At 44.9% G+C, this 26,706-nt stretch overlaps 1 protein-coding gene across 1 annotated transcript in view; it reads left to right on the top strand.

The window, feature by feature from the left end:
- Window positions 1-18,128: 18,128 nt before the first annotated feature.
- The window catches only part of ror2 (receptor tyrosine kinase-like orphan receptor 2), a gene marked incomplete at its 5' end in the record, with an annotated part of 55,587 nt that continues 47,009 nt past the window's right edge, over window positions 18,129-26,706 (top strand). The window contains 3 exons of the mRNA XM_084159354.1: window positions 18,129-18,352; window positions 18,448-18,608; window positions 20,226-20,309. Of these exons, the coding sequence (XP_084015480.1) occupies window positions 18,129-18,352; window positions 18,448-18,608; window positions 20,226-20,309 (469 nt within the window). The remainder of the gene's footprint in view (window positions 18,353-18,447; window positions 18,609-20,225; window positions 20,310-26,706) is intronic.

Below are 26,706 nucleotides of genomic sequence, written 5' to 3'. Positions count from 1 at the left end.
TCACCTTCCCTAGCCTCTTCAATGTTTCTCATCACGTTCTCACCTTCCCTAGCCTCTTCAATGTTTCTCATCTCGTTCCCACCTTCCCTCTTTAATGTTTCTCATCACGTTCTCACCTTCCCTAGCCTCTTCAATGTTTCTCATCACGTTCTCACCTTCCCTAGCCTCTTCAATGTTTCTCATCACGTTCTCACCTTCCCTCTTTAATGTTTCTCATCACGTTCTCACCTTCCCTAGCCTCTTCAATGTTTCTCATCTCGTTTCCACCTTCCCTCTTTAATGTTTCTCATCACGTTCACACCTTCCCTAGCCTCTTCAATGTTTCTCATCTCGTTCCCACCTTCCCTCTTTAATGTTTCTCATCACGTTCTCACCTTCCCTAGCCTCTTCAATGTTTCTCATCACGTTCTCACCTTCCCTCTTTAATGTTTCTCATCACGTTCTCACCTTCCCTCTTTGTTTCTCATCACATTTTTCACCTTCCCTAGCCTCTTCAATGTTTCTCATCACGTTCTCACCTCCCTAGCCTCTTCAATGTTTCTCATCACGTTTCTCACCTTCCCTAGCCTCTTCAATGTTTCTCATCACGTTCCTTCCTTCCCTTCCCTTATAAACTAGTGTTGATGAGCCTAATATTGTAGTCATTCATTGTGGTGTTGAGGGTCTGGGGAAAGGATCTCAGCTTGTGGAAGAAAAGCTCATGTCATAACTGGTGTGAATGCCACGCAATGTCTCTCACTCTCTAACCAGTCAGAGGAAGGAAATTGCTGTTGGTTTTGAGGATGCTGCCAAGGCTTAAAACCCCATGGAAAATGAAATGGAGCCGGATCATGATAAAACGCTAACCCATAAATTACAGTGTGCGTGGGGAGACTACTCTCGCATAGTCGGGCTGACTGTGGCATGAGATGTGTACGACATTGTGCATACATGTATTTGTCATTCCTACTGGGTGACAATGAAGATTCATGAAGAGCCTTACTGTGAATCAATGAATATAGGCTAACCTTCAGACATTTTTAGCGATAATGAACTGACCACAAAGCCTCTGTGATGGACCATATTGCCCAGCTCACTTTGGCCTTTAATTGAAGGTGACTGTCGGTAATTAAGAAGGTAAACGTGGCCCTTTGTCACAGTTGACTTGGAGTCTTCTCATGTTCTCTCTTTTGTTCTACCTCAGACATTCAGTTCTCCACATACTGCTTTATAGTTTGTCTAGCACCATTTGCTGTTTCACTCTGCTGTCAGCATCTCTATAGGAGAGTAAGAAGGGGCCATAAGTGAGACAAAAGAGGTGACTTTGTAACAGTCTTTGCAGCGTATAAGCGCTAAAACGGGCAGGGAGAAATGTCAACCCAAACTCCTAGTTGCAAGATCTGATGATGGTGCTGAACACAGTTTGTCAGTTTTGACAAAGTCCATTATTAATCATTTAACATGGCACTGGACAGTCTCTGAAAGACAAATTCCTCACTTGCGGCTGAGGTCACCAAATGGGGCAGTAGGGTCAAATCGAAGGAAGCAAAGGGACGTAAAATAATTTAGTACCATGAAGCCACAAACTGTCGGGGGGGGCTGACACTAGTTGCCTTGGCAATCTATGCAGCAGTCTGTCTGGGAACCTGATGACCCCGTAAGGACTCATTGCATCTTCATGTGCCATTGTTTTTTAATAGGGCCCTGTTGCTAATGAATCAGGAAGAACACATTTAAACAACACTTTTCCTCAAGAATCATCAGTAATGTCAGGAAGAAGTTATAGGCCTTTGTCTTATTATTGTTGTATAGATTTAAAAGAGCAGACCTGAGGGTATTGCCCAGGGATTTGTCAGAGGTCATCTTCCCTCACTGTTTATTTTTTCCTAAATTTCAGTTGGAAGGAAAAAGCTAACTGGGAATGAAGCTTTTTTTCCCCCCCGCTCTCCTGAGGAAGTTACGTTCACACTAGGAAGACTAGCTTAGCAGCCATCTCTCCAACTGGCCCTAAGATACTAAACTTGTTTCCTCTCATGAACGTACATTTTCCATTCACTGGGGGTAGAACCAAACAAGGTGAATGCCTCACATAGTTCATCAGAATTCTGTTAGCCGTGAGTGCTTGTAGTCTTTCAGGAAAAGTCATTAAGCTTGCTTACATTAAAAAGGTTTAACACCTCCGAACCAGAGGCTTTGTTGCTTAGGTAACTGCAAATAAAGAGGCATGGCAGAACAACATTAACGGATGTAGGTCCTACCAACCTCGAAGCCCTCTGGTAACTCCACGCTTTGGCATCTTGGACAAAACCATAAAGTTGTTTCTGGCCTTATTTCATGGTTCTGGTTGTGACCTTACATGGACATCAGAGGACTAATTGTTGCCCTGGACGTAATACTGGGCTTAGCCACCTTGTGGGACACTATTATTAATATTTAATAGATATGAATAGATATTAAATGGGCCTCCTGTAGCTCAGTTGGTAGAGCATGGTGCTTGCAACGCCAGGGTTGTGGGTTCGATTCCCACGGGGGGCCAGTATGAAAAATGTATGCACTCACTAACTGTAAGTCGCTCTGGATAAGAGCGTCTGCTAAATGACTAAAATGTAAAATGTAAATGCTTACTTTGTTTTTTTTTTTTTTTTTTTTTTTTTTTTCTCTCCATTGGTTACAGGCGGAACCAGAGATTGTCTAGTCAAACTAATACGTTTCTCCACTTACTTAAATGGGAGACTCATATCCGTTAATTCCATTCACAGTAGGGACCCACTGTACATGCAGGCAGACATCATGTTGTGTACTGTGTCATGGCCCACGGCAGTTTGGTGGTGATTAATAATATGAAGTGGTACTGGACTGGAGGCCTCTATAAGGGCAGCCCACCGTAATGATGGCCCTTGTTACCCACAGGGAGGAGTGTTCCTTAGAAAGTCTCAAGGCAGCGCAATGGCTTTGATCTGAGTGCGCCCAGAGAGATAACTCATGTTCTTAATGTTTTCACTGGCAAGAGCTGGCTTGGGATTTCCCCCCCCCGGGAAACTTAAAGAGATTAAATTATGTTGACTTATGAATTTGCGTTTGACTAAATTGTTTGTGAAGAAAAATGTCTGAGCTGCCAGTCCATAAAGGAACGCGGACTGTAATTTGACTGTAATCGGGACTTAAACTGTTTACCCACCGTATTAATCATGTTTGTTCACCTTGAACCCTGACAGGCTTTTGGATGCAGAAATAAAGAATGTATGGTTAGCGATAGTGACTTTCGATACAGCTTATCGCTGTAGAGCTTTATTGGCATCTGTAATGCACAGAGGCCTTCCTGTGGACCTGCTTGCAGTCATTCAGAGAACAGTTTCACTGTCATTCATAAATGTCATGGAGTTCGATAGCCTACATTTAGTATTTCTGGAACAAGCCTTGTAACCACTACATCGTTACAGACTTGCTCAGAAGTACAGTACTGGTATAGTACTCCACATTTAACAATTACCCCATCATTTATTAACAATCCCATTTTACCATAAATTAAAAATGTCTTTGTCACACGTCTGTGAAAGTTTATTGCTGATGTAGCTTTTTTTTATGGATAATTTAATGTAATCCAATGGTTCCAGCTGTTGTTGTGTTTGGACCTTCTGAAAGGCTCGGGGCAAATGGCTGATGGAAGACTCTGATCTTAACTCTGTGAACCTGAGCCGTGCCCAACAGCAGCTCCCTGCTCTGCTCTGGGGAGGCGAGAGGAGGGGAGGCGAGGGGAGGGGAGGAAATGGTTGGGAAGTCTTCCAGGTTTCAGGGAACCATTTCCAACCCCTCACCACTGCTACTCCCTCACACTGATGAGCATGCAGAAAATAAATTAGTCTGGTTACGAAGCACGCTCCAGAGCCTTTAGTCGTGCCAGGTCTCCCACCCGGCCACCCCCTCCTTCGTCTCCCCCAGAATCTCTGCAAGTCTCCCACCCGGCCACCCCCTCCTTCGTCTCCCCCAGAATCTCTGCAAGTCTCCCACCCGGCCACCCCCTCCTTCGTCTCCCCCAGAATCTCTGCAAGTCTCCCACCCGGCCACCCCCTCCTTCGTCTCCCCCAGAATATCTGCAAGTCTCCCACCCGGCCACCCCCTCCTTCGTCTCCCCCAGAATATCTGCAAGTCTCCCACCCTGCCACCCCCTCCTTCGTCTCCCCCAGAATCTCTGCAAGTCTCCCACCCGGCCACCCCCTCCTTCGTCTCCCCCAGAATCTCTGCAAGTCTCCCACCCGGCCACCCCCTCCTTCGTCTCCCCCAGAATCTCTGCAAGTCTCCCACCCGGCCACCCCCTCCTTCGTCTCCCCCAGAATCTCTGCAAGTCTCCCACCCGGCCACCCCCTCCTTCGTCTCCCCCAGAATCTCTGCAAGTCTCCCACCCGGCCACCCCCTCCTTCGTCTCCCCCAGAATCTCTGCAAGTCTCCCACGCGGCCACCCCCTCCTTCGTCTCCCCCAGAATCTCTGCAAGTCTCCCACCCGGCCACCCCCTCCTTCGTCTCCCCCAGAATCTCTGCAAGTCTCCCACCCGGCCACCCCCTCCTTCGTCTCCCCCAGAATCTCTGCAAGTCTCCCACCCGGCCACCCCCTCCTTCGTCTCCCCCAGAATCTCTGCAAGTCTCCCACCCGGCCACCCCCTCCTTCGTCTCCCCCAGAATCTCTGCAAGTCTCCCACCCGGCCACCCCCTCCTTCGTCTACCCCAGCATCTCAAATCAAATGAAATCAAATTGTATTTGTCACATGCGCCGAATACTACAGTGAAATACTTACTTACAAGCCCTTAACCAACAATGCAGTTTTAAGAAAAATAAGTGTTAAGTAAAAAATAGATAACTAAAAAATAGAGCAGCAGTAAAATAACAGTAGCGAGGCTATATACAGGGGATAGAGGTACAGAGTCAATGTGCGGGGGCACAGGTTAGTCGAGGTAATTGCAAGTCTCCCACCCAGCCACCATCTCCTTCGTCTCCCCCAGCATCTCTGCAAGTCTCCCACCCGGCCACACCTTCCTTCGTCTCCCCCAGTGTCTCTACACGTCTGCATTGGACCAGAGGTTTTATGAGGCAGTGGACCACATATGCCTGTTCAGACCCCAGGAACTTAGACTCCCTGCAGTTCAACTCCAAACAAGGCCATGCAGGATAGTAGCCCTGTGAACCCATTCTAACAAATGGAAATAAGATGTAATAAATCAGTTATCTGCCAGAGTATTTCTTACATTTGATTGTCGCTCCTGCAAAATACTGTTATGGGACAGTAAGCAGTGTTATATCTTGAGCAAAGGCCAAGTAATCTCACTTACGGACCTCCACAGTTGAACATTGTACGATGTTATTGCTCACCGTGCAACCAGTTGATTTATTTAATTACCCCATTGGCCGAGTGGGTCCATATATCTTTGCATTACTGCACCTTCAGTCAGGCACACAATATGGGGTGGTCCTGTTCAGTGAGCTTCTGTACCATGATTTACTGTACCTGCATGAACGGCAGTCAGATTCACTGAACTGTGCAACTGTTCAAGAAGCAATGTTCAGAACCTCGAATCCCCAAAAAGTTGGAGAATACATTATTTCTCCATGTTTTTCTTGTCAACACGGCTGGCACTCGATATTATTCATTACATGTGCTCCAGCTTGAGGTTCAAGGCATGACCTTACATTTCAGATCAACCTCCCCAACCCAACCACCCCTCCAGAATGTCACAACATGTTGCCACCCTAATTAATGACTATTGGGACACATGGCGGCATGGCACATACCAACCGTTGGGAGGAGGGGGTTGAACATTTCTGTTCCATGTACTCTATTTGTCTAATGACCTGTTGCACTTTTATATTTAGAGGTGTTGTTATGACTACCAGAATTCCTGACAATAAACACAGAACCTTGCGAGTTCCGTGGAGTGCAGTTTATGTCTGCGGAGAGGGCTGTCGTTATCCCTTAATTGTGGAAGATCTGAGGAGTCGGCTGTTCCGCTATGTAATTACGTTTGGCATAAAAATGCACCACTCCACTGGAATCAAAGGCTTTGTGTCGTATTTTTAGCGCAGCACGCATAGCATGTTACATGCTGAGCACTTTAGGTTCTTGTTCAATCAGTTAATTGGCGATCGTAGTGACTAAAGCCAGTACAGTATGCCACCCCTAAACCTGACAGTGTCATATCTGAGACTATTTTCTAATTTAAGCGTCAATGAACAGATGGTTGTAGTGTTTTGGTGTTCATAACTACCCCCAGTGTACTACTCAGATGAATACTGTTCAGATCAAAATATCTTGAATGACTTCACATATGGAATAATAAAGTATTCAGTTTGTTGTGTTCAGAGCTGGTAGAGAAAAACCTCAGAAGCTGCTAGATAGACTTCATTAGATATTTGGCATGACGAGCATCAACAGCTACAGACATGCAGAAAGATTGGTAGGGTGGGAAAATGATGCCCTGAACTGTAAACAAACACCCCCCTCCCCCCCCCGACACACACACACACACACACTCCCATCATCTCCTCCCAGGCCTGTAGTGCACTACTTTTGATCAGATCCATATGGGTCCTGGTCAAAAGTAGTGCACTAAATAGGGAATAGGGTGTAATTTGGGACGTAGCTCGGGCCAAATTGAATACAATACAATGCAACTTTATTAATCCCCTAGGGGCAATTCGTTCAGGTCAGACAGAATGCTTTAGGCAGGACAAACACACAAAACATTAAGGCGTCAGTTAAAAGTGCATGCTGCAATTTAAGAAATTTAAAAGTCCATGGTAGCCACAGTTCTTAATTAATGTTGGGGCTAAACTATCTCTAGAATAGTCCCTAGGTCTTCCTTAATGTTTCTGTTAACCAGGCGTATGTCCTCGGGCACACGAAGCCCTGAACGTGCCTGCTTTGTGTTAGGGTGGGCTGAGGGTTCTGTCTGAAAACATCCTATTGATTAATTCCTGTTAGCACTTTTCCATAACCCTGGCTTCTACAGCAATGCATTGGTGGAAACACCTTGAATTATTTCCACCACTACAACACTGTTCTGTTGTGTTTGCACTCTGCTGGAGTACTTGAGTCGCTTTTCGAAAAATATCATTAGTTAGATATTTTCATAAGGGTCTTATTAGGATCAGACCATCATTATATATTTTTTTTTTCTGGGAACATGAAGTTGCTTACTTTTAGACCAACCATTTTCCCACACCGCAAGTGGATTTGCTCAAGCTGTTGTAAATTGCCATTCTATGTAATGGACAATTTACAGTAATTGCCGTAGGACGAGTTTGATTCCAATTTCGTCCCATGCGCTGTTACATTTGGTGATTTGTTATTAGCTAATAAACAAGATTGTTTCTAATGTTCTGCCTCTTGCCAGAATACTCGAGGTTCAGTCCACTGTGATGTTTTTGTTACTTATTGAGGAATGTACATATTGGGTGAATATAGCTGTAAATGAATATAAAGATACTGTATCTCAGATTGGGTAATACTGAAGGCAGAGGGTGGTAGATTCAATGATATAATGAAAGCAGCAATAGGCCCTAGCGTAACTGACAATTATAGACAATATCCGTGAACAAAAAAAAAAAATCTTCATAATCATCTTAATACATTTATTTTAGGAGAAGGGGTGATTCAACTTTATATTCTAGCAGATACAGTTTACCCAATAGCAGTTTTTAAATTTTAAATAAAATGAGTAAAGTTGGTAATAATTTTACGAGCAGAACGGAATGTTCAGGAGGAGAAACTTAATTTCCAAAAGTTCCAACCATTAGTTCTTGAGACAGGGGTGTCTCCAAAGCTGTGTTGTATTCGTTAGGTATGCCATAGCTCATTTTCAAACATGCATTACAAGATGAAAACATTTGTCAACAGAAAGTTGACAGTTATGACAATAACCATGACCATTAATTGTTACCCAAAATTCCATAATCCTCACAGTCCTTATAAGGCCCCACTTTTACATATGCATGCATGCTCAAGTCTACCTGAGCCCTCAGTCTAGTTTCATAAAAGGATAGGATGGGTGTAAGGACTATTGTAATATGATAGCCCAGGTGAAGTTGCCACCATATTGCTTACACCATCCAATCCTTTCAGATCCATACAAAGTGTCTTGTGGCTGGAGCTTATAGTTAATTTCCGTCTTGGCATCGACTCCTTAAGCGCTTGTGAGAAGCAGCATCCCACTGAAATTCTCAAGGTTTACAGAGCAACTTACAGGAGCAATTAGGGTTAAGAGCCTTGCTCAAGGGCACATTGACAGATTTTTCGCCTAGTCGAACCAGCGACCTTTTGGTTACTGGCCCAACGCTCTTAACCGCTAGGCTATGATGTCATTCCTTGAAAAGGCCTTGGTTTGAAAATAGCATGTGGGATTCAAACTTGAACCAGTGGTTAAACTACAGCACAAGGCCTAACTTACGCACCACTTGGTCCAGAGCCATAGATCACCTAATTTCTAACTTCGTTTTGCACTGAAGGTGTTAATTCCCAAATTAGAATGTGGTGTACAATGCACTTAGCTAGAAGGCTCTCGCAGGGTCACGGCATCTGAGAGATGGAGTGTTGTGTTTAGTCCTGAACAACACTTTTGATGCATCATGATGGAATTTAGCCTGGATGTCTCCCTGATTGTGTCCCAAATTACACCCTATTCCCTATTTAGTGCACTACTTTTGACCAAGGCCCATATTGATCTGGTCAAAAGAAGTTCACGTTTGTCTGCAAAAAACTATCCACTGGAGGAGAGAACCCAACAGTTTGCATGGGGTTTTGTCATTCACTCATTCTTTCATTCTTCAACTTAAATTGAGAGGTATGGACTCTGTGTGCAGGACATGCCAACATTTCTACACGCTCAGGGAACTCCAGGTCACTGCATCTGCAAGTTAACGGATATCAGGCACCTCCAGGAGCTGTTTGTCTCCAAGCAGCCTCTTCTGCTCTAAGGGCTTTTGCAGACAGAGATGTGGTCCATTAAGAGCGTTGGTGTAGTACTGTGAGAGTATTTCTGGAGAAATTCTGAAAGCTCAAGCATCTGCAGATGTCAATGATGGATGACATTGTTGTTACCTTGCTGTCAACAAGTGGTATGAAGAGGAGTAATGATGCAAACACACTTACATCAGCCATCCACACTAAGACAAAAAAAAACGGAGTAATGACATTTGTAGACGCTCAAGACTTATGAATTTTGATGTTGCATTTTAGTACTGTGTTGGTCCCAGCAAGCCCTCCAGCTGCTCAATTTCATTATTTAATTCCGCTTCTTTTTTATTTTATTACTTTGGCAAAACAGGCGTGGTCAGAATGGCTCCCCTGAGGGGCACAGGGAGTGTTAACAAGCTCCTACATTTTGGGCTGGGCCAAGGGGGTCTGCTGCTCCCCTCGTTGGAGCCCAACTAAGCCCCGAGGGGGGGGGGGGGGGGGGGGGGGCTGGATGCCATTTGCCCGCCCCGCCCTCCACTGCCTCCTCTCTCGTCTTTATGAGTGTTTGGACCGTCTGGGCCGGCCCGGCTTTTGCTAGGAGAGGCGGATGTTGAAAAAGGAGAATCCTCTGTGAAAGGCGGCTGTGATTCGTGGGGCACTGTGGGCTCCTCGAGGGCTCCACTGTTGCAGAGCCAAAATAATCAGATCAGCTAGCGCCTCAGTCCAGGGTCGCGCTGCTCTCTCTCTCTCTCTCTCTCTCTCTCTCTCTCTCTCTCTCTCTCTCTCTCTCTCTCTCTCTCTCCCCTCACTCTCCTCTCTCTCTCCCCTCACTCTCCTCTCTCTCTCCTCTCCCCTCTCTCTCCCCTCCCTCTCTCTCCCCTCCCTCTCTCTCCTCTCCTCTCTCTCTCTCTCCCCTCCCTCTCTCGCTCTCCCCTCCCTCTCTCTCCCCTTCCTCTCAATTCAATTTAAGGGAAAATAAATCAACAAAATATGGGTTGTATTTACAGTGGTGTTTGTTCTTAACTGGTTGCCCTTTTCTTGTGGCAACAGGTCACAAATCTTGCTGCTGTGATGGCACACTGTGGTATTTCACCCAGTAGATAAGGGAGTTTATCAAAATTGGGTTTGTTTTCAAATTCTTTGTGGATCTGTGTAATCTGGGGGAAATATGTGTCTCTAATATGGTCATACATTTGGCAGGAGGTTAGGAAGTGCAGCTCAGTTTCCACCTCATTTTGTGGGCAGTGAGCACATAGCCTGTCTTCTCTTGAGAGCCAGGTCTGCCTACGGCGGCCTTTCTCAATAGCAAGGCTATTGTGGTCCTCTGTAGCTCAATCGGTAGAGCATGGCGCTTGTAACGCCAGGGTAGTGGGTTCGATCCCCGGGACCACCCATACATAAAAATGTATGCACACATGACTGTAAGTCGCTTTGGATAAAAGCGTCTGCTAAATGGCATATTATTATTATTATTATTATTATTATTTAAGGCTATGCTCACTGAGTCTGTACATAGTCAAAGCTTTCCTTAAGTTTGGGTCAGTAACAGTGGTCAGGTTCTCTCCCCTCCCTCTCTCTCTCTCCCCTCCCTCTCTCTCTCTCCCCTCCCTCTCCCCCCCTCTCTCCCCTCCCTCTCTCTCTCTCCCCTCTCTCCCCTCCCTCTCTCCCCTCCCTCTCTCTCTCTCCCCTCTCTCCCCTCCCTCTCTCCCCTCCCTCTCTCTCTCTCCCTCTCTCCCCTCCCTCTCTCCCCTCCCTCTCTCTCTCTCCCTCTCTCCCCTCCCTCTCTCCCCTCCCTCTCTCTCTCTCCCCCTCTCCCCCCCTCTCTCTCCCCTCCCTCTCTCTCTCTCTCTCTCTCTCCTCCCTATCTCTCTCTCCCCTCCCTCTCACTTTCTCCTTGTTTCTTTCTCTTTCTGTCATTCTCTCTACCTCTGTTTCTCTCTCACTTTTTCTCTTTCTTTTGGTCTCTTACTGCCTTTCTCTTCTCTCTGTTTCTGTTCATCAGTCCATTCTACACGGGGTGGGAGGGGGAGAACATGGTATTTAGTTGTTGATTAATACTGGGGCTCATTATCAAGGGAGGGCTTTGTTGTGTCAGGTGTCATTGGTAGGACATTAGGTAGTGCTGGAAGGGTCATGTTACAAAGTGCCTTTTGAGCAAGTCGGCCAAAAATGGCCTGAAAGGGTCCTAATGTTAAGAGTTCTTCTTCATGGATATTGACCAGGAATATACACTTGTCTAAATTAAAGGCTCAGTGCAGTCAAAATTAAGTTTTTCCTGCATTTTGTATCATATTGTACAATAGCTGATGAAACTAACACTGTAAAATTGTGAACAATTTGATCAGTGTTATTTCCTGATAGTTGCTGGTTGAAAATACAATCTACACAGGACCTTCTAGTCAGCAGGTTTTGCATGAGTGGAGTTTCAGACTGCCTGGTGACATCACCAGGCGGTCAATTAGTTAATAGGCCAATAGCAGCTAGTTTTCAGTTTTCTCCTCCCCACAGACCACTCCCAAACAGTCCTATCTAAATTCTTGCTTGAAAAATATTTGTTTGCTAAAAAGCTATTTTTGTTTATTTTTGACCATTTGAATGGAAAACTATTACAGGAAGGTACTTAATTGTTACACATAAATGATTTGATATGGATATAAAAACATCTGCATTGGGCCTTTTAAACTGAACATTACAGATAGTAATTGAAGTAAAATAAAGACGTGGTCCTCTGTAGCTCAGCTGGTAGAGCACGGCGCTTGTAACGCCAAGGTAGTGGGTTCGATCCCCGGGACCACCCATACACAAAAATGTATGCAGGCATGACTGTAAGTCGCTTTGGATAAAAGCGTCTGCTAAATGGCATATTATATTATATTATTATTATGTGAGCACCGAGCATCATTGGCTTTGTTGGAAGTTGTGAGCCTCTAGACTCATTATTTACTGCCGGTGAAATTGAAGTGTCTCACGGAGCCGTTGTTAACACTGAAAGAATGATCTACTCTTTGTATTCATTTGTTACTCGGCGAACAGAAATGACTTTGACTTCCTGCGCTACGACAGGCATTCATTCATCTTTCTTTTCTGAGGTAAGCTTCTCCATGAAAGAGCATGTGTATTATGTACGTTGTAAAAGTAATCCCAGGCGTATTTCCACAACAATGGGGCGATCATTTGACATGGGAACTCCCCCTCCGTGTTGGTTTTGGCTCAATTACTAGCCATAACTCATCCTCCCTTTACAGAACATATGGATATACTCAAGTAGTGCACAATATAGGGAATAGGGGGCCATTTGGGACACAGACAAGGAACGTCATACAAATATGTATGTATGTGTGTATATATATGTATGTGTGTATGAATGTGTGTATATATATATATATATATATATATATATATATATATATATATATATATATATATATATATATATATATATATATATATATATATATATATATACACACACAGTGGGGAGAACAAGTATTTGATACACTGCCGATTTTGCAGGTTTTCCTACTTACAAAGCATGTAGAGGTCTGTAATTTTTATCATAGGTACACTTCAACTGTGAGAGACGGAATCTAAAACAAAAATCCAGAAAATCACATTGTATGATTTTTAAGTAATTCATTTGCATTTTATTGCGTGACATAAGTGTTTGATCACCTACCAACCAGTAAGAATTCCGGCTCTCACAGACCTGTTCGTTTTTCTTTAAGAAGCCCTCCTGTTCTCCACTCATTACCTGTATTAACTGCACCTGTTTAAACTCGTTACCTGTATAAAAGACACCTGTCCACACACTCAATCAAATAGACTCTAACCTCTCCACAATGGCCAAGACCAGAGAGCTGTTTGTGGACATCAGGGATACAATTGTAGACCTGCACAAGGCTGGGATGGGCTACAGGACAATAGGCAAGCAGCTTGGTGAGAAGGCAACAACTGTTGGCACAATTATTAGAAAATGGAAGAAGTTCAAGATGACGGTCAATCAGCCTCGGTCTGGGGCTCCATGCAAGATCTCACCTCGTGGGGCATCAATGATCATGAGGAAGGTGAGGGATCAGCCCAGAACTACACGGCAGGACCTGGTCAATGACCTGAAGAGAGCTGGGACCACAGTCTCAAAGAAAACACACTACGCCGTCATGGATTAAAATCCTGCAGCGCACGCAAGGTCCCCCTGCTCAAGCCAGCGCATGTCCAGGCCCGTCTGAAGTTTGCCAATGACCATCTGGATGATCCAGAGGAGGAATGGGAGAAGGTCATGTGGTCTGATGAGATAAAAATAGAGCTTTTTGGTCTAAACTCCACTCGCCGTGTTTGGAGGAAGAAGAAGGATGAGTACAACCCCAAGAACACCATCCCAACCGTGAAGGCTGGAGGTGGAAACATCATTCTTTGGGGATGCTTTTCTGCAAAGGGGACAGGACGACTCCACCGTATTGAGGGGAGGATGGATGGGGCCATGTATCGCGAGATCTTGGCCAACAACCTCCTTCCCTCAGTAAGAGCATTGAAGATGGGCCGTGGCTGGGTCTTCCAGCATGACAACGACCCGAAACACACAGCCAGGGCAACTAAGGAGGGGCTCCATAAGAAGCATCTCAAGGTCCTGGAGTGGCCTAGCCAGTCTCCAGACCTGAACCCAATAGAAAATCTTTGGAGGGAGCTGAAAGTCCGTATTGCCCAGTGACCGCCCTGAAACCTGAAGAATCTGGAGAAGGTCTGTATGGAGGAGTGGGCCAAAATCCCTGCTGCAGTGTGTGCAAACCTGGTCAAGACCTACAGGAAAGGTATGATCTCTGTAATTGCAAACAAAGGTTTCTGTACGAAATATTAAGTTCTGCTTTTCTGATGTATCAAATACTTATGTCATGCAATAAAATGCAAATTAATTACTTAAAAATCATACAATGTGATTTTCTGTATTTTTGTTTTAGATTCCGTCTCTCACAGTTGAAGTGTACCTATGATAAAAATTACAGACCTCTACATGCTTTGTAAGTAGGAAAACCTGCAAAATCGGCAGTGTATCAAATACTTGTTCTCCCCACTGTATATACGGTCTCACAGTTGACAATGCATGTCAGAGCAAAATCCAAGCCATGAGGTCGAAGGAATTGTCTGTAAAGCTCCAAGACAGGATTGTGTCAATGCACAGAGCTGGGGAAAGGTACCAAAACATTTCTGCAGCATTGAAGGTCGCCAATAACACAGTGGCCAAAGTTTGGAACCACCAAGTCTCTTCCTAGAGCTGGCCGCCCGGCCTAACTGAGCAATCGGGGGAGAAGGGCTTTAGTCAGGGAGGTGACCAAGAACCCGATGGTCACTCTGACAGAGCTCCAGAGTTCCTCTGTAGAGATGGGAGAACCTTCCAGAAAGACAACCATCTCTGCAGCACTCCACCAATCAGGCCTTTATGGTAGAGTGGCCAGACGGAAGCCACTCCTCAGTAAAAAGCACATGTCCGCTTGGAGTTTGCCAAAAGGCATCTAAAGGACTCCGACAATGAGAAACAAGATTCTCTGGTCTGATGAAACCAAAATTGAACTCTTTGGCCTGAATGCCAAGGATTACGTCTGGAGGAAACCTGGCACCATCCCTATGGTGAAGCATGGTGGTGGCAGCATCATGCTGTTGGGATGTTTTTCATCTGCAGGGACTGGGAGACTAGTCAGGATTGAAGCAAAGATGAACGGAGCAAAGTACAGAGAGATCCTTTATAAAAACCTGCTCCAGAGCGCTCAGGACCTCAGACTGGGGTGAAGGTTCACCTTCCAACAGGACAATGACCCTAACCACACAGCCAAGACAACGCAGGAGTGGCTTCAGGACAAGTCTCTGAATGTCCTTCAGTGGCCCAGCCAGAGGCCGGACTTGAACCCGATCGATCATCTCTGGAGAGACCTGAAAATATCTGTGCAGCGACGCTCCCCATCCAACCTGACAAAGCTTGAGAGCATCTGCAGAGAAGAATGGGAGAAACTCCCCAAATACAGGTGTGCCAAGCTTGTAGCGTCATACCCAAGAAGACTTGAGGCTGTAATCGCTGACAAAGGTCCTTCAACAAAGTACTAAGTAAAGGGTCTGAATACTTATGTAAAGGGAATATTTCAAAAAAATAATTGAATATATACTACCAGTCAAAAGGTTGGACACACCTACTCATTCAAGGATTATTCTTTATTTTTACAATTTTTTACATTGTAGAATAATAGTGAAGACATTAAAATTATGAAATAACACATGGAATCATGTAGTAACCAAAAAAGTGTTAAACCAATCAAAATATGTTATATTTGAGATTCTTCAAATAGCCACCTTGATGACAGCTTTACACACTCTTGGCATTCTCTCAACCAGCTTCATGAGGTAGTCACCTGGAATGCATTTCAATTAACAGGTGTGCCTTCTTAAAAGTTAATTTGTGGAATTTATTTCCTTCTTAATGCGTTTGAGCCAATCAGTTGTGTTGTGACAAGGTAGGGGTGGTATACAGAAGATAGCCCTATTTGGCAAAATACCAATTCCATATTATGGCAAGAACAGCTCAAATAAGCAAAAATAAATGACAGTCCATCATTACTTTAAGACACGAAGGTCAATACGGAAAATGTCAAGAACTTTGAAAGTTTCTTCAAGTGCAGTCGCAAAAACCATCAAGCGCTATGATGAAACTGGCTCTCATGAGGACCACCACAGGAATGGAAGACCCAGAGTTACCTCTGCTGCAGAGGATAAGTTCATTAGAGTTACCAGCCTCAGAAATTGCAGCCCAAATAAATGCTTCACAGAGTTCAAGGAACAGACACATCTCAACATCAACTGTTCAGAGGAGACTGTATGAATCAGGCCTTCATGGTCGAATTGCTGCAAAGAAACCACTACTAAAGGACACCAATAATAAGAAGAGACTTGCTTGGGCCAAGAAACAGGAGCAATGGACATTAGACCGGTGGAAATGTGTCCTTTGGTCTGGAGTTAAATTTGAGATTTTTGGTTCCAACCGCCATGTCTTTGTGAGACGCGTGGGTGAACGGATGATCTCAGCATGTGTAGCTCCCAGCGTAAAGAATGGAGGAGGAGGTGTTATGGTGTGGGGGTGGTTTGCTAGTGACACTGTCTGTGATTTATTTAGAATTCAAGGCACACTTAACCAGCATGGCTACCACAGCATTCTGCAGCGATACGCCATCCCATCCGGTTTGGGCTTAGTGGGACTACCATTTGTTTTTCAGCAGGACAATGACCCAATACACCTTCAGGCTGTGTAAGGGCTATTTGACCAAGAAGGAGAGTGATGAAGTGCTGTATCAGATGACCTGGCCTCCACAATCACCCGACCTCAACCCAATTGAGATGGTTTAGGATGATTTTGACCGCAGAGTGAAGGAAAATCAGCTAACAAGTGCTCAGCATATGTGGGAACTCCTTCAAGACTGTTGGAAAAGCAGTTGAGAGAATGCCAAGAGTGTGCAAAGCTGTCATCAAGGCAAAGGGTGGCTATTTGAAGAATCTCAAATATAAAATATATTTTGATTTGTTTAACACTTTTTTGGTTACTACATGATTCCATATGTGTTATTTCATAGGTTTGATGTATTCACTATTATTCTACAATGTAGAAAATAGTAAAAATAAAGAAAAACCCTTGAATGAGTAGGTGTGTCCAAACCTTTGACTGGTACTGTGTGTGTGTATATATGTGTGTGTGTGTGTGTGTATATATATATATATATATATATATATATATATATATATATATGCAAGCTGTTTAGTTAATTATATTGTCTGACAAGCCCTATAAGCTCATCAAGGAGGGATATTTGAGTACTTTTGCAGTCATTGTAGAATAAGAAAATAGTTTACGTTCAATGCAATTGAAACTCTACTGTCCCATTTTTAAATATTATTTTAAGAATGTTTTTTGCCCAGTCAAGGATGGAAGCAGTTTTTATGAAGGACTGAACCGGGATACAACATAAACACCTTGAAGTCTTCTCTGAATAGAAAAAAAAATAGGAGTGCTAAAATATTTTGATTAGACATAATTGGGTTGAGAATTTATTTGATTAAAGGGCCATTGCCGTGGTAGACTTCAGTCAAATTAATTGGTCTTGCGATGTATGGAATTTGCGTGAGGTGTTGCTCTCTCAGATCCTAGCTGTGCTTTTCAGCATGACTTAACCAGACCGTGGGAGCTGAGCTAAACCTTGGGTGCGTCCCAAGTGGCACCCTATTCACTATATAGTGCACTACTTTTGACTAGAGCCATATGTAGTGCACTACACTAGAACCCTATGTAGTGCACTACACTAGAACCCTATGGGCCCTGGTCAAAAGTAGTGCACTACATAGGGAATAGGGTGTCATTTGGGACGCATCATTTGATAGAGCTCACGTACATATCCACGTTCATGCACTATAACTAGAAAAATGTAGTATGATGTTTTTCCAAGTGAAGACTTGCAGGAAGTTGTAATAATATTCTGTGCTTGACACATTTTAATAACACAGAACACTGCTAGAGGTGATAAAATGGTATAGTCTTTATCAGAAACGTTTTTTTTTCATAGCCAGAACCTAGGAGTTGGATAGAGCTGAAGTGAAGACTGGTGAGATGTGTCTACCAGATGGACACGTTCCTGAGGCTTCCAGGGTCATGCCCAGTAGGGAGAAACATTTTTGAAACCGAAAGAAATGGGGGAGGTACTACCAGAATTTGTCCAATAAGAAATGCTCATTTTCCAAAAATACATTTGCTACGGTGTGCCCTACTGATCATAAGCCTTCAGCAGGACACAGCTGCTGTGATGTCTGGTGACCAAGGGCCTTCAGCAGGACACAGCTGCTGTGGTGTCTGGTGACCAAGGGCCTTCAGCAGGACACAGCTGATGTGGTGTCTGGTGACCAAGGGCCTTCAGCAGGACACAGCTGATGTGGTGTCTGGTAACCAAGGGCCTTCAGCAGGACACAGCTGATGTGGTGTCTGGTAACCAAGGGCCTTCAGCAGGACACAGCTGATGTGGTGTCTGGTAACCAAGGGCCTTCAGCAGGACACAGCTGATGTGGTGTCTGGTGACCAAGGGCCTTCAGCAGGACACAGCTGATGTGGTGTCTGGTAACCAAGGGCCTTCAGCAGGACACAGCTGATGTGGTGTCTGGTAACCAAGGGCCTTCAGCAGGACACAGCTGATGTGGTGTCTGGTGACCAAGGGCCTTCAGCAGGACACAGCTGATGTGGTGTCTGGTAACCAAGGCCTTCAGCAGGACACAGCTGCTGTGGTGTCTGGTGACCAAGGCCTTCAGCAGGACACAGCTGCTGTGGTGTCTGGTAACCAAGGCCTTCAGCAGGACACAGCTGATGTGGTGTCTGGTGACCAAGGGCCTTCAGCAGGACACAGCTGCTGTGATGTCTGGTAACCAAGGGCCTTCAGCGGGACACAGCTGATGTGGTGTCTGGTGACCAAGGGCCTTCAGCAGGACACAGCTGATGTGGTGTCTGGTAACCAAGGGCCTTCAGCAGGACACAGCTGCTGTGGTGTCTGGTAACCAAGGGCCTTCAGCAGGACACAGCTGATGTGGTGTCTGGTAACCAGGGCCTTCAGCAGGACACAGCTGCTGTGGTGTCTGGTGACCAAGGCCTTCAGCAGGACACAGCTGATGTGGTGTCTGGTAACCAAGGGCCTTCAGCAGGACACAGCTGCTGTGATGTCTGGTGACCAAGGGCCTTCAGCAGGACACAGCTGATGTGGTGTCTGGTGACCAAGGGCCTTCAGCAGGACACAGCTGATGTGGTGTCTGGTGACCAAGGGCCTTCAGCAGGACACAGCTGATGTGGTGTCTGGTAACCAAGGGCCTTCAGCAGGACACAGCTGTGGAAATGTTCAGATAGACATATGCTATGTAGAACAAACTCTGACATGTAGAATAAGGAATCACGTCAGCTCTATTCAAGCCATTTCAATCTGCAATGTTCAACCATGTTTGGCTACTGTGTATGTCAGGGCATAGGAGGTGTGGATTAGACTGGACAGGGCTAAAACTCTCCTCATCGCCACTCACTCATTAATGTGCTAATCGTTAATTGCCAGCCCGCAGAACATTCCTAACCCGGTTGTGGGGAAACGGTAGTGCAGAGTAATCATGGCTGCATCCAACATGGCAGCTTATTCCCTATATAGTGCACTACTTTTGGCCAGAGACCTATGAGCCCTGGTCAAAAGTAGTGCACTATATAGGAATTAGGGTGCTATTTGAGACGCAGGCCATGTGAGTGACCTCAACTTGTCCAGCAGCTATGTTTGGGTTTCTATGTGCCAAAGTGTGGTTTCCTATAAGATGAACTCTCTCTTTTTCCGGCACTTTTGGAAAGCAATTCTTAACGATCGTAAAGTTTTGAGGGGGAAAAAATCACTTCCATAAATCTGTTGATCTTTTAGATTGTTCTTGGATCAAAAACTGAGCATATGAATCAGTGTTTGTCCAAAAAATTGTCCAGATGGTTTTGAGAAATAACCTGTTATTGTGAATTTTGACCTTATAAATCATGATTTTCTGTGCACATCTGCAATAATTTTTGTGTTGTATTTTTCTGTAATTCCTCTGGGATAAGTAAATCTCATTTTCAATAGTGCCTTGAGACCAATTAGGCAGTAATGATCTATTGTGTGATCGTAAACATCAGTAGAGCATGCAGCTATCATCTGTAGCACATTGGTCTAATGACAAATCAATAGGTAACGTTGATCCTTTGATGTGATTGAGTCATTTCTAGCCAGGCTCACTGAAAATCTATCTCTGTTCAACTTGTAGCGAGACCAGCATCTCTTGGTGGCAGATGTTGTAAGGATGGAATACAATATCATAGTTACATCAAAACCCTGTTGTTTTTTGCTTTTGGCCATGGCCATTTTTATCAAATGGTATATCCCCTCTAGTCACTGTAAAGCCTTGTTCCCAAAACGGCTGTATTAAATTTAGTTTTTGGATCCACTTGTTGTGTTGGCGGAGTTTATGAAGACTCCCTTCTCCATTCTGTGACTTCAAGCATTGAGACAGTTGCTGGATCATTCTTTGCTGCACATTTAGCAAGATGATAGCATCATTTACTAACAGAAACATATTGATGTGTTTAATATTTCAGGTGGTATATTGTTTGATGCGTCAGCAGCACCGTAGTCAGTATCACCAGGTTTATTTTCAGACACCTGGATGGATCTAAGGCCCACCAAGGCAGGGTTAGGTGAGTTCTGCGCCCTCCTAACTCTGGTCTCCTTCCTGTCTCTGCAGCAGAAGCAGACCCTAGCCTATCCCAGCCAGTGGAGTCTGAGGGGCTGGCAGAAGCTCAAAGTGGAGCAGCACCCACAGCTGAAGGTAACCCCCTCCTCTCCTTCCCTCTCTCCTCCTCTCTCTCCTTCTCTCTCTCTCTCTACTTCTCTCTCCTTCTCTCTTTATTAAAGTGGAGCAGCACCCACAGCTGAAGGTAACCCCCTCCTCTCCTTCTCTCTCTCCTTTTCTCCCTCCTTGTCTCTCCTTCTCTCTCTCTCTCTCTCTCTACTTCTCTCTCCTTCTCTCTTTATTAAAGTGGAGCAGCACCCACAGCTGAAGGTAACCCCCTCCTCTCCTTCCCTCTCTCTTTATTGCCCCCCCCCCCCTCTTTTCTCCCTTCCCTAATCATGATTTACTGAAGGAGTGTATCTGAGCTATAAACACACACACACACACACACACACACGCACATTTACTTGTTATCAGTTCCTACAGCTGTTTACTGTCATACGGACAAATTGATTGACAGACGGACTCCCTTATCTCTATCTGAAGAGCAGTTGTTCACGTTAATCTGAACCCAGTGTGGTGTGACAGAGCACAGAATCTCTGGAAAGAACATTCCAGGCCTCCAGACCCACCCTGGCCCAAAACCTCTCCCCAAAGGCTCTGCAGAGACCTGCTTCTTCTCAAGCGCAATGATGTCCTTGACTTTCCTGTTTCTTGAGTGTCTCTGGATGTGTCCCATTGCACCCTTTTCCCTATTTAATGCACTATATAGGGAATAGGGTGCCATTTTGGACACAGCCTCGTTTGCTCGGTTAAAGATGCACTGTGCAGAAATCGCTACGCCATTTCCTGGATGCTAAAATCAAATCGAATGTCAGTTTATGTGACAAAACAAGCAAGTATAGTGTAGAGAGTCGTTGTACCATCGAAACCGCAGTGAAATATATTTTCCATAACCAATAATATTGTATTTTCAGCTGTTTGAAGCTGGTGTACAAAACCAAAAGTAAAATACGCAAAAAACGGGAAGCATGGAAATAACGCACATAGAACAGATCTACCGCTTCTTAGACTCGCTTTCAATGAAAATGACAGATCTATGACTCATATTTCTATGCTAATTTGGTCAGGTCGCCCAAAAAGTGACATATTGCAGCTGTAGGAAAAACCCTTGTTCGGTTCACTAGGCAGTAAAATGAAGTGCCCGGGGCGAGATTAAGGTACAGTGAAATGCATTTCTTGCAAGCTCCAAACCCAACAATGCAGTAATCAATATCAATTTAGTACTAAAAAATAACACAAGGTAGAACAAAAACACACAAGAAATAGAAATAAGAAGAACATGAGAAAGTAAGAAGCTATATACAGGGGTCAGTCAGTTCCAGTACCATATTAACAATGTGCAGGGATACTGGCGTGATGGAGGTAGATATGTATAGGGGTAAGGGGACAGGGATACTGGCGTGATGGAGGTAGATATGTATAGGGGTAAGGTGACTAGGCATCAGGATATATGATAAACAGATTAGCAGCAGAGTAAATTATGATTGTGTGTGTGTGTGTGTGTGTGTGTGTGTGTGTGTGTGTGTGTAGAGTCAGTATGAATGTGTGTGCATGTTGTGTGTGTATTGGAGTGTCAGTGTACATGAGTGTGAAGAGTTCTGTGAGTGTGCATAGAGACTGCAAAAATAACATACAAGGTCAACTCAGATAGTCCGTGTAGCCATTCTGGATGAGTTGTAGGGGTTTAATGGCACAGGCAGGGAGCCCAGCCACCAGCGAGTTGCAGTAATCCAGACAGGAGATGACAAGTGCCTGAATTAGGACCTGTGCCGCTTCCTGTGTAAGGTAGGGTCGTACTCTGCGAATGTTGTAGAGCGTGAACCTACAGGATCGGGTTCTTTGCACTCTGGGAGGAGGACACAACAGAGTTTTCAACCGTGATGGCAAGATCATAGAGCGGGCAGTCCTTCCCCGGGAGGAAGAGCAGCTCCGTCTTGCCGAGGTTCAGCTTGAGGTCGATGTGGATGGAGGTGTGCTCGCCTCCCCTTGTCCTGTAGTCCACGATCAGCTCCTAGGTCTTACTGACATTGAGGAAGAGATTGTTTTCCCGGCACCACACTGCCAGGTCACTGGCCTCCTCCCTGTAGGCTGTTTCATCGTCGTCTGTGATCAGACCTACCACCGTCGTGTCATCAGCAAACTTGATGATGGTGTTGGGAGTCGTGCGCGGCCACGCATTCATGGGTGAACAGGGAGTACAGGAGAGAACTAAGCACACACCCCTGTGGGACCCCCATGTTGAGGGTCAGCGTGGCGGCGCGGGAACCTGCAAAATGAAAGCCTGTTGGAGTTGAACAGAGCTCCCATCCCTTTGCAGCGAGGCCTCACAGCTCTTCTCTTCCCATGCTTAAGTTCAGAGGAGGCTGCTGGGTGGAGCTATAGGAGGACGGGCTCATTGTAATGGCTGGAATGGAGTCAAACACATCAAGCATATGGCAACCACATGTTTGACTCCATTCCATTTATTCCATTCCATGAACACATCCTCCTATAGTTCCTCCCACCAGCCTCCTCTGCTTGAATGACTCTGGGTGATTGCAGACGAGGGAAGCCGTTATGTCAGAATAAAGCATTTGTTCTGATAGTTCCTGTAGCCCTTTGTCTCTCCCCCCCCCCCCCCCCATCCCCATTCTAATCTGGATCCTGGAGTGGAGGAGTGTAGCAGAGGCCCCCTCTATTCTGTCATGTTGATACAGCACATTTGTTCCACATAAGAACTGATTCCTGGCCAGATTGGCTGAGATGTTCAGAATGTGTTAGACTGGGGCTGGAAGAACTGATCCTAGATCTGTTACGGAGGACAGGAAGTAACTGGAGCAGAGCCATTCTACAGCCCTCCACCCAAAACCATACTCCAAAATTCATAATGAAAATCAGCCCACAGCCCTATGTTATTAGGATAATTAATGACCACCGGACAAACTTTTTAATAGCGTTCCGAATGGCTGTACAAACGTCAAACGCTACCTAGCCCTGCCAAACCAATGATTTGTGTAAACCCTGGATTGCTGATGCTACGTATTGGCAAATGTGAGGCTTTGAAGCCACCGGACGCCACATTGGCACAAACATCAAACTCGACATAGCCCTGCCAAACTCACAGATCTCCATCTTCCATGTGCAGCCTAATTCTGTTGTGGAGCGCGGTGGGGGTTTGACGTCCGTTGCGGGCGAGCCCCCCCCCCCCCCCCTCAGTCAACTGCGTGCATAAATCAGGATGTCATTTAAAGAAAAGCTACCACTTGGTTCTTGGGGGGAGGGGTCTGTTTTTAATACCAGCAGAGGGAAAATGGAATGCCCGCACCATGGAGACTTTGTGTTGGCCATCGGTCCCGGGTCTTGGGACGTGGTAGTAGTTTTCAGAGGAGCGGCTCTACTCTGCACATTCGGAACCATTCATTTAATTAAAACAAATTGAACTTTCGAGAGAAATCAAAGCTCCCTAATCTCAGGGTTTCCCTCTCCTTTGACAGATGCAAGGGAAGGTTTTGGTCTGTATGGGTTGGTCAGACCAGGTTACGTTCTCAAACAGTGGTTGCTTGAATTTGCCCAAGTCATACCCAGCCATTTTCTTTTCCCAGTGAATTTGGGTAGTTGAAAGGAGATGGGATACAGTGATATCAGCGACAGAGGGGAAATACAGGCATGAGAGTCATGGGTGGGGACGTATGTTTTGGAGGCATCAACACCATCTCTGTGCCATGATCCCACACACATACCCAGCCATTTCTAAGACTGAGGTTTCGTTGGCCTGGTCCAATAGGGTGGCAGTACCGGGCTTTAGGAGGAAGCTGATTTTCATTACGTCTATCTCTCGGGGAGAGGTAAATCAGTCAAGCGCTCAAGCCTTGATATTCGATACAACCGTGTTGCCACAAGAACCCCGGCACTGGACACAAAGTAGTTTGGCTTTTGACCAGGACTGATGATGGCTGAACACTCAAGAGGATTTCAGTGAACCAGGCCCAGTTACAAGCACACGTGGGCCGTAGCAGCTGGAGATGTATTTCATTACATACCCTAGCCCGAGGGTTGGAAAAAAAAGCATCGAGTTATCGATACAAATGTACTTTAACAGTTATTTGGGGCGTGTTTCCTGCAAATAAACGTATTCGCCTCATCTTGGCTAAAGACAGCATGTTATGTGTTTTCCCCAAACTAAAACCCTCCCGTCATCTTCACCTCTTAATGAGCTCCTCCGTTTGTCTTCCGGCGTACTTTGGCTCGTCCAGTGGCGCTGCGAGGCTGCGTCGTAGAAGTGTGCAATGCCCTGTCAGCATTCAACGCTTTGTTTACTGTCCTCCAATCACCACTGCACACAAACAGTCAAACCCATTTGGCTCTGTCTGCCAGCTGCAGAGCTGGGGGGGGGGGGGATTCCAAATAGAGGGTCATGTCCCAAATGGCACCCTATTCCTTAAATAGTGTACCACTGGTCAAAAGAAGTGCACTATGTAGGGAATAGGGTGCCATTTGGGACGCAGTCAAGGACTAGGAAGCTTTAATTAAACCCTAAATGGTGACATCATTGGCCTACGCTATGTTGAGTGCTCTGCTGCATGCGGCGGGGATCGGCACACTCCTCTGCGCCATTTTTCCATTGCGTAAGCTCTCTCCGAGGCAGACCACAACTACTCCAGGCAGATGCTTTAGTATGGGGAGCCAGGGGATGGGATGTACGAGTTGTTGGATTGAAATTGTGTGTTGTGTGTGTGTGTGTGTCACTATTCAACCATGCATTCTCTGGCTCCTCCTAGTGAACTGTAATTAGTAAAAGGGGAAGAGGACATTATGTTACTCCTCTAATTTAACTGTAATTAGTAAAGGGGGAAGAGGACATTATGTTACTCCTCTAATTTAACTGTAATTAGTAAAGGGGGAAGAGGACATTATGTTACGCCTCTAATTTAACTGTAATTAGTAAAGGGGGAAGAGGACATTATGTTACTCCTCTAATTTAACTGTAATTAGTAAAGGGGGAAGAGGACATTATGTTACTCCTCTAATTTAACTGTAATTAGTAAAGTGGGAAGGTGAGGGAAGAGGACTTTTAACTGTAAACGTCTCTGTCATCCTGATATTTTTGATAATAGACTAACATTTTGTGTTATGGTTGACACAGGGGGGAAGTGTGTCTAACAGTAATGTTATGGTTGACACAGGGGGAAGTGTGTCTAACAGTAATGTTATGGTTGACAAAGGGGGAAGTGTGTCTAACAGTAATGTTATGGTTGACACAGGGGGGAAGTGTGTCTAACAGTAATGTTATGGTTGACACAGGGGGGGAAGTGTGTCTAACAGTAATGTTATGGTTGACACAGGGGGGGAAGTGTGTCTAACAGTAATGTTATGGTTGACACAGGGGGGAAGTGTGTCTAACAGTAATGTTATGGTTGACACAGGGGGGGAAGTGTGTCTAACAGTAATGTTATGGTTGACACAGGGGGAAGTGTGTCTAACAGTAATGCTATTATTATATTACCCAACGGCATTATGGGGGAAAATTGTCCAAAACTCAACATATTGAGATCAATTTGGAGAAAATATCACGTAAAATGTATTCTAGAGAATAGTAGCATTAATAGGTTGGTAAACTTTCCATACCACTTTTGAACTTGGGTTATTGCTTGTACAGTTTGACTGGTTAATGATGATCATCATCACTTCCTTATTTTATCCCATTAGTTGCCATCCGTGAAGACATTCCACATGAAATGCCTATAGGCATAATGCACTAAATAGAGTAAATGCTTGAGACTCCTCCCACACCATTGGTTTCACCCTTGGCCTTTGTTGGCGTTTAAATGGATAAATCCTATCACCAGCCTTTTTGAATCGACGCCTCGAGGACAAGTATCCAAGATATGTACCGACTCCAAGACTGTTTAAATGTATTTGTTCGAATCAGCAGTTGAGCCTTGAGGAAGGGGAAAAGACCAAAGTGATTTAAGGTTATTATTATTATTATTATTATTATTATTAAGGTTATTATCCAATTGGAATATAGTTGGAGTGGAGCTTTGCCTTACAGTATCCTTGGGCCTGCTAACGTTGTCCACTACTTTCCATTAAGGCTGTTTGAGGCTAGTGTAGCTAGTTGTTGCTTGGCAACCTGATGTACTAACGGGCCCTGCTGAATTGAATAATACAATGCTGTAACCTCTGCAACATTTGTTATGGCAAAATATACAACTTCAAGGCATACCCAAGTGGTGGGCTCTGTGAAGTTCATACAGTGCATTCGGAAAGTATTCAGACCCCTTCCATTTTTCCACATTTTGTTACTTTACAGCCTTATTCTAAAATGGATTAAATAAAACATTTTCCTCATCAATCTACACACAATACTCCATAATGACAAAGCGAAAACAGGTTTTTAGATTTTTTTGCGAAAAACAGACCTTATTTACATAAGTATTCAGACCCTTTG

The sequence above is a fragment of the Coregonus lavaretus genome (genome assembly GCF_964263955.1).
Source record: "Coregonus lavaretus genome assembly, chromosome: 4".
Lineage (NCBI taxonomy): Eukaryota > Metazoa > Chordata > Actinopteri > Salmoniformes > Salmonidae > Coregonus > Coregonus lavaretus.
This window is presented reverse-complemented; position numbering and strand designations above follow the sequence as displayed.